Source organism: Sceloporus occidentalis, unplaced genomic scaffold (genome assembly GCF_023333645.1).
Source record: "Sceloporus occidentalis isolate IW3139 unplaced genomic scaffold, rSceOcc1.0.p SCAF_198, whole genome shotgun sequence".
NCBI classification, from domain to species: Eukaryota; Metazoa; Chordata; class Lepidosauria; order Squamata; family Phrynosomatidae; genus Sceloporus; species Sceloporus occidentalis.
In genome coordinates, this window is record NW_028317178.1 from 332983 (window position 1) to 342196 (window position 9214).

General features: G+C 39.0%; 1 protein-coding gene across 1 annotated transcript; it reads right to left on the reverse strand.

The window, feature by feature from the left end:
* Window positions 1–887: 887 nt before the first annotated feature.
* Window positions 888–3354, reverse strand: LOC149278183 (pulmonary surfactant-associated protein A-like). Its single transcript, XM_089502218.1, has 4 exons — window positions 3186–3354; window positions 2960–3079; window positions 1675–1752; window positions 888–1264 (listed from the first exon to the last, which is right to left on the reverse strand). The coding sequence occupies exons 1-4, from the start codon at window positions 3352–3354 to the stop codon at window positions 888–890; spliced, it is 744 nt and encodes a 247-aa protein (XP_089358344.1).
* Between the last annotated feature and the right edge of the window lie 5860 nt (window positions 3355–9214).

A 9214-nucleotide genomic window follows, 5' to 3' on the forward strand; every position in this document is an offset into this window, starting at 1 on the left:
TAATTTATAGGTGTCAATAAAATAAATAGATAAAACAGCAAAGAAACCATATCAAGAAATACTTGATGATTTCAAAATGACTTTGCCACCGACATCTCTTTTTCGCATTATTACGTGTATTCTTCTATTCTGGGTAAATGCGGTTCTTTAAAGTTATTTGTATTAATCTTTTAAAATATTTCTGTTGTGTTTTTGTATTTTATGCTTTACTAGAGGAATTGGTTTATTTTATACCATAGAGTACCGAGAAATAGACGAAAATAGTAAAAGAAATTGTGATTTTTGCTTATGGTTCTCTTCTTCAGCCACCTGCTGGACAAAAAAGGTATTTTCACTAAATTATTAATAGATATTATTTTTATATTTTAACCCTTACCATAACTTCAAGTGTTTTTTCCGTAAGATTATTGTTACATTTTTTGGAATTTTAAAGGAATTTGACAAAATGAAAAAAACCCCAAAGCTTTATTTTCCGGGATTTTTTCCTGTGATTTTCTTTTTTTATGTTTTTTTTTGTAATTTGCAATTTTTTTTTATGTTTTTCTGTAATTTGTTATTTTGTATTTCATATAATGGCGAAACGTGTTTGAATGCATTAAAAAAAGTTTAGAGAATGAAACAAAGTGGTTATACGATGCTTTTCATTAAATATTATATTGTGTTCTTTACAGACAGGAAAAAAAAATCAGTATTTAATACATTTTGTGATAGAAACAAATTTTGATCTCAAAATCTTCTCTGCATGAAGAACATTAAGAACAGAAATGTATTTTTATTCAAGATACGTTTGGCCGACTTGTTGGGAAGAGCCGGACTTGATGTTCTCCTTTAAATAAACAATAATGGAGGTCAAAATGTACAATATTGAACAATATATTTTTAGGACTTTAGAACTCACAAATGGTGAGACGATATTGGTTGCATGTCTTGTCATTCCAGGTTCCATCGGTATACATTTCAACACAGTTTTCTTTTCCTTTACCACTAGGTTCGCTCTTTCTCCAATGAGTGTAGTTAACCGGAAGCCCGTCTAGGTAATGGAAAACCCCGGGTATTTCTCCCTCCCTGATTCCCAAATACGCGTATCTGTTGTGCTCTTTCACGATACCCAAGATGGCGTTGTTCTCCTCGTCGTTCATAGGAGTGGCAAGTTTTCCGCCGACAGCTTGACACGTGTTTTTAGAGGCCTCGAAATCCACCTCCTTTCCGTTGGTCGCGAGTATCTTTTTTCCGGCTGCTTTAATTTTTCCTTCCATCATGAGAACTGAAAAATATACATTGACATTATTACAATTTCAACAAGTGTCCTTGTGTAATATATCATTTCCGGTATTTTAGCCCAATCTACTAGATAAACATCTCGACTCCTTCTTATACTGTTTGTGGTAAGCAATAGAATGGCTCAGTCTTAACTACCACCCAGACTCTCTGTCTAATGAAAGTCTATGGAGGAAAGGACTTCATTAGAATTGCCATAAAGCATCAGCTCAGTGTGGTGTTTAAGCCGGGAAAGTCACACAAAATATCACATGACTGACAGCAACGATGGCCTCCAGGTCTGCTGGTATAGAGTTTATTTGGAGAAAATTCGATAAACAGCATTATATTAAAGGCTAAGAAGAAATGAGAAGAAAAATTATTATAAATCGGGCCTCCCATTCAACAAAGCATTACCTCCTTCCAGTCTGGATATACGGCGATCTATCTGTGACAGGCGAAGAAGCAGTTGCTTATCCAACAATGCTGGTGTGCCTGAAACATTACAGACGAAAATTATGTCAGATGGTAGATGTTGATTTGTTCATTATTTTAGGACTGGGTATCCATATTTCGACTACTTAATATGTACTTTCTAACCATACCGAAACACATCTCCTAGGGTTGAGCTTCCACAAGGACTTCCAAGTTAAGTCTTTGTTGAGGGGAACAAACTTGGGAGCTCAACCCACGGGAATCTCAAGGTTTCCAAGCTGCTGTTGGTTTCCCACCACTCGAAGAATGCTGATGGGTCAGGTTGTGACATTGGCATATGCGGCAGGGTAATATGGCAATTACCCACCCATTGAGATAGACAGAGGCATGCTCTGGGAGTAGGGATAAAGAGGTAAGTCTGAAACCCAGATTTACCTATTTATCTCCCTAATTTCCAGGAGGAGTTGAGGTTGAGTAGGGTCAGGCAACGCAGCATTGCGTGACCCTGTGGAAGTAGCGCGCAAACTCACTGGACGAGTTGCATCAAAGATGGCTGAGGGTTTGCAAGGTAAGTTGTGTGTTTGTGTGCATGCTTGGGTATGTATATGTGTCTGCCTGAGTATGTTAGTGTGTGTCTATGTATGTATGTGTATCTGTCTGGGTTTGTGTCACTGTATGTGTTTTCGGTATGTTAGTATGTGTGTATCTGGTTATGTTTGTGTGTAAGTGTGAGTATTTTAGTGCAGAAACACGTGTATTTGGGAATGTTTGTGTCTTTCTCTGGGTATGTTAGTGAAGGTGTTTATGTTAGTGTGTGTAGGTTTTTTAGTGTGTGAATATGTGTCTTGTGGGTATGTTGGTGTGTGTTTGGTTGTATTAGCTTGAGTATCTGGGCACGTTTTGTGGGTGTCTGGATGTGTGTGCATGTGTATTTGTATGTGTTAGACATCTGTGTGTGTGTTTATGTTAATGCTGAGTGCCTAGTTGTCTTGGTGTTTGTCTGGGTGTGTGTGTTAGTGCTGGGTGTCTGCATGAGCGTGTTTCTGGATGTGTGTGTGTTAGTGCGAGTGTCTGGATGTCTGTGTTAGTGTGAGTGCCACTACCAAGGGCAGGCTCTCCATCCACTGAAGTTCCCCTGAAGTTCTTCAACAAGAAATGCCTTTTAAACTTCACCAACTAGAGTATAATCCCAGTAAATAGAGGCCGTACTATCAGTTTAGGTCCAGACCCATTCGTTTTATTGAGTAGATATTTTTACATCTCTAACCTGGAGGTCCAATGTCTCCCTTTTGCCCCATGGGGCCCTGTATTCCTGGTGCACCAATAGGTCCTGGAAGTCCATCCCTGCCTGGTGGTCCTTGGTTGCCCCCTGGTGGACCCTGTGGGCCTAAATTTTGACAAAAGTTAATATTTTTAGTATAAATCAAACAAGTACCTGCTGGTATATCTCTTGAACAAAGCATAAAGAGTAAGTAGAATAAGCCGTTCAGTACCCGGCAGTCCAGGATCTCCTTTGACGCCGTCTCGTCCGTCTCTTCCAGGGGCTCCCATCAGACCAGGGGTCCCAGGGATACCTGGAACTCCAGCACACGGACTGGGTAGCTCGGCATGGCACGTCACGTACAGAGCTACCAGCAGGAGCAAAGACTTCTTCCCAAGCATTGTATCTCGTCTGCTTAAAGAAACAGAAAGTAAACCATGAATAAAGAGAGCTTCCTAATGTGATTATCTTGCAGAAAGGGCAGAGCCAGCCCTGTATAATGTATAGCCAAATCTGTTTTACTTTACTGAGAGGGTGGTAGATAAGTGGAACAGCCTCCCAGCAGAGGTGGTAGAGGCTAAAACAGTGAGGGGATTAAACATGCATGGGATAGGCATATGGCTCCTCAATCGTAGAAGAGACCAAGGACAGCAGGATCTGAAGCCGGCAAATTCTTTGTTTCTATATTTAAGAAAATAAATAAAAATAAAATAATGGGGACTCGCATGCCCTCGCCTCTTACTAAGTAAATATACTGAAATCATAATTGGAAAATGGGGTATAAAGATAGAATAAAGGGAATGAAGAAGGTTGGTGGACCTACCTTTGGTGCTTCAGTAGAGAATGGTGACAGCCCGTATTCCACATCCCTTTTTATAAGGAGAAAATCCACTTGATTAATTAGAATAAGTGGACATTCAATACCTCTTCAGCTTTGTGGGGTACTTTTCTCCGTAGCGACACTCGTTCGTAAGCACCTTGTGTAACTTTGACGTTTTATGCATTTACTAATGGCCTAATTTTTTGGATGAAGAGGTATTTGACATTACAAAAAAATTAATCATGATTGTAAAATGCCATTTATCGCAGGTTGCGCAGGTCAGTGATGCAATGGCCTCTCCAAGCAAGCAATCTAAGAGAAGAGAGCGTACGAAGGAAGGGTTTATTTATCTATTAGAGCCTGAGGTTATTAAGGTTTAATGTTCTATGTCATTGGAAAGGTACAAATGTTTGGGGATTTTTTTGTTTGATTGTGAAATTTCCAAACCTTAAAAAGTTGTTAAAACAATTAAAAACAATGACCTCATTTAAAAAAATTAATAAATAAAAAATAAACCCTTAAAAATACCCCACCAAATCCAAAACCATTTAACAAGTAAATTTGCAAATAAAAATTATTTCGGACAAAAGCCCGACAATATATAATTAACATGTTGGGGCCCAGTAGAAACCTCAATACAGAGCCCTCCCTGGGCTGCCCCCATGCCCCTTCCAGTCCCCTGCCTCATGCTCACAATAGGGCCACTAGGCCCCAAGGTCCTGTCACCTGGCCAAAACTCCCTGAAAAAAGGACCATCTGGGCAACAAACCCTAGAAAGGGACCATCTGGTACCCAGACGCAGGTAAAGGGCTCAAAGGGTCCAGCTTTGGGTGGCAGGCCGCAAGGGCCAATGAGGGGGCGTGTAGCAGATCAGTGAAACTGAGCCCTCCCAATAGTCCAGGACTCATACATGAGAACTGGTTGTACCCCCTTGATGGCGATTAAAAACTTTACGGAGTTCTAGAGGGTTAGCGGTACAAACTACAAACTCTAACTGTTGAAATCTGAAATCGTGTCGCAACGTTGACACAAAGATGGAAATTTGGACCTAAAATTATAATAAATATTCTTCCTGTTCTCTTGAGATCCTTCCGAGGAGCTAAAACCGGTTTTCGAGACTTTTTCAGTGCGATACTTTGCATAGTTGTGATTGAGCAATAGGTAATATTCATCCTTTCGAGTCTCCTTGACTCCTCTTGAATCCAAGACGTGAGGATCTCCTGCCAGATGGAGACTGAATGCACTCCTTGTTCTAAGGAACGGAAAACTTCAGAGGAACCCGAGAGATTTACGGGAACCTCTTCACAAAATACACACTTGACTTTTTTCAGTCAAGAAAACAAATTTTGTGCTCCTTCTGTACACGGAGACAGAACATCCCGGAATTCCCATGAACGTTTATTTATTTATTTATTTTAAGTACAAAAAACCCAATAAATAGAATATAATATATATATAAATATATGTTTATATATATTTTCAAATCTATATGCAAAAAAAATGTACAAACCCTTCCCAGAAATATTTCTTTGATTGTGTCAAAAGTTTTTCATATTTTTGCCGGGAACAGTTATTTGTCACATGACAGAAAATCAGGCACTGATAAGTGATTGCCATATTCCCTGAAAAAAAAAATCATAAAATTCTAGTTCTTGCTTAAAATAACGATAGGTAGAGTCATCTAAATCCCTGGAAACTTTTTTCCTGTAAATATTTTGTTACTTACGAATTATAGATTGACCTCCATCCTATAGATTGGCCTCCATCCTATAGATTGGCCTCCGTTCCCGTAGATTGGCCTCCATCGTCTTTGGGCAAGACCTAATGGTAGCCCCGCTCTTCTCCTAGGCCCAACATTGGAGGCTTCTATCGAGCTACTCATCATCTAGTTTCTACTAATACATGTCACATTTTACCCCAGTAACTTAACTTCTTTCTTCTATTTTTTCTGTGATTTTTGAAATGGGAGGACATATTTTATTATTTTTTTTATATATTTTTTTTTTTACATTTTACCTAGAGGGTATTTATTATTCAATTTCTAGTTTTATAGTACTATGGGCTATTTTTGGCCCAAATCTTAAATGCATAATAGAAATCCTAAATTTCTAAATAAATATAAAATTAAATAAATTATTTATTTATTTATTTATTTTAAAAAAATGTTTATTCAAATACACAGTTTTTGCTTTAACAGAAAATTATATTTCCACAAGTATAAAAAAAAAATAAGAAGAAGAAATTTGATAACATGAAAGTAAAATTAGTAAGCGGGCTCAACGAATAACGATTCTAAAAAAATGGTAATTTTTTTTCTAGTAACGTGGTACGTTCATAAGCGGAATTCACAGCCAATGGTATTCTTACGATCGCATAAGCAGTCATTCCATCGCCCGCTCCCTGTCATCTCAACGCAGTTTTCATTTCGTCCTCCGTTGGGTTCCTTTGGCTCCCAACCTCGATAGCCAGTGCTTTTTCCATTCTCATCCACCCAAGCGTCTTCATTTTTAATGTCGTTTATACCGAGAAACATGGTTTTCGCCTTGGACATCTTGAAGATGGCGGCGTTTTCGGCGGCGCTGAGTGGAGTCGGCAGTATCCCTTGATAAGAGTTGCACAGAGCTTTTGCGTTGCCGTAGTTACCCTCCTGGGTAGTGGCTACATATATCTTATTCCCGAGTGTGGTCACTCCAGAATGGGCGTAGCAAACTGTTAATTAAAAAGAGTTATTAGCAGTTAATTATTTTGGGTGGATTTGGGGTTTTATTCAATTTATCGGACCTGGCAGGAAAATTATGAATAATTTGTTGGTTTTTTTTAATTAAATGTTAAGATTTCCTTAGTTTTTTTAATTATATTGACGTCTCACACCTGTAATGCCTATTATTTTTTGGTTAAATAAGGTGCCAACGAATCCAGATAGGCCAACTGCTTAATGCGCTTCGCTTACTCCAGAAAAAATGTACCTCGTCGGAGGACTGCGATACTCTTCTCCAGGTCGGCAATTTTGTTTTCCAAGTTTGTGACTTTTATAGCCATAGAAGCATCTAAAATAAAATAAAAAAATAAATAAAAACAACAATTTATTTGAATTTTCTGCAGGAAATAATACTTCTCGGCCGTGAGCCAATCAGATCAGTTCTTATTCACAGCCTCACGCATGCTCCAGCGATGAGGACCTAGTGCTTTTCCTACTAACGCTCATTCAGTCATTGACAAGATGTTACCTCACGTATATTTATTGGGAAGGACGATTTTGTAGTCATTTTGGATACCTGGATCTCCTTTATCCCCCCTGGCACCAGGAGAACCCATTTCACCCTTGATACCGGGAGGTCCTTTTTCTCCAGATGACCCCTTTTCTCCCTTCGTTGCTAACACAAAGTTAAAAGAAATGTCGATCATGTAAACATGAGCTTTTTAGTGTAAGTTGGATTAATACTTGGGCTTTTTGAGGTCAAAACTAACCATAAATGGCTTCACAAACTAGCGGTTACCATTTACCTTGAGTACCAGTTGATCCTTTGTCTCCTTGGATTCCTGTTTGACCCGGAGGTCCTACTTTACCTGGGGGACCGTTGATGCCTCTTAAACCAGAAGGTCCAGTTTGTCCCATTAGTCCTTTCACGTTTTAATTAAAAAAATATATCAGTCAGGCTTAAACAACACTGGATCGAGGAATATCATTTGATACAACGTACAACCCACAACATAAGCTTTTAAATATGTCGCAATGAGAATATAATTTCAGAGACGGGTTGTGTATTTACTACTAAAACCTGGTGGCCACATTGGGGTCACAATAAATTGATTAGATTTAATAATTCAATAATCTAATTCTAATTCAACAATCTATTATTGAAACAGGAAGGTTTCCAGAGAAACGAAGAGGACTAATGAATAAAGGATGGCTAAAATGGTATGGTCCACTATTTGTGAGTAGAAGATATCTTCAACGTATTGCTCCTCAGGAATGTCAGAGCTTTAGGTTGATTCCTAAACATGTTTTGTCCCTAAACGTAGACAGTAGATATGTTCAGTGCATACATGTGATGGACAAAAGGTCATGTCAATGTCATATATTAGAGCACATACATGTCTCAATGTTCTACTCTGAGGAACTAGAATTGATGCTTCAACCAAATGTGTTATGAAATTGCAAACCAGAAAACAAAAAGGACTACCTAAAAATGAAACCTTCTAGACAGAGCCATATATTCCTTTGTATTTCTTAGTATTTATGGCCAAAAGTGCTTTACGTTGGGTCAACGTAATCTACACATCTAAGGCTGGAATATATCATGAGTTACCTTGGTCGCCTTTTTGACCGTTGACCCCGTCTCGTCCATCTCTTCCATTAAGACCCGGAAGCCCTTGAACAACTGAGCAGGTGGGTTTCTCGGAAAGATCACAATGTGAAACTCGCAGAGCCGCCAAAAATGTCACTATTAACACTTTAAAATAATGAGGCATGTCTACTTTGTTGGACCTGTAATGACAAGGATAGATGGGAAGGAGGCTTAATGCTTATCTCCTGAGAAGTTCTCCCCAGCTTCACACATAGTTCATATTTAAGAAATGATAAGTTCTATAAAGTCCAAAATAAGCTTACCGTATTGGTCCCAAAAGGTCTTGTTTATCAGAGAGCCACCAGAGAATGCGGCTCCTAGAAGACAACGTCTTTTATATTAACGGTTATTGATTACTTTCAGCAGTATCTCATTGGACTTTCGACTTTTTCCCGGAATGTCAGTTTCGGAATTCATCTACATTGTTGACATTGTGGAGTTTTAATAGCCGCATAAGCCTTTTCAGCCATGTAGCGGCCATCTACGGTCATCCTCGATTTGGCTGGGTTTCATGGTGGAACTTCATGGGGAGAACAATCACGTTTCGTGGTTTACGTGAGTTTTTTTAAGGTTTCAAAAGAATTATTCAGATTCAAAAGTAATAATTCAAGACCTTAAGGGTTTATCAGGTTTAATCTACGGACATTCCTGTCGCACCAGAATCTGCAAATGCCGGAGTTGTCACAGAGTGGCCTTCCCAACTAGGCGTGATTGGTAAAAGACGAGAGAGATATAAAGTTAGAAAGCTAAGAAACATTCCATCATTAACCTCCAAGCTGCGGCTAGGGTGCTTTAAGGTCTACTTTGAACCCAGGATTGGTTTTGGAGAACAAGAGCAGACGATGTCAGGAACAGTCCAATAAATCAGGGTAGGCGGCAATCAGGGAAAAACAGTAATCCAAGGTAAGGTCAGGAAATAGAGAAACGGGGTAGTCCAACAGGAAAGCCAAAGGTCAGGTAACGGATAATCCAATGTAGAGTCTGTAGCAAAGCAAGTGAAGAAGAACCGGAATCTGGAGTCCTAGAACACACAGGAACCAAAGCTCTGGAACACTGGAGTAAAGTGTAACAGTCTGAGGGGTTTTTATAGTG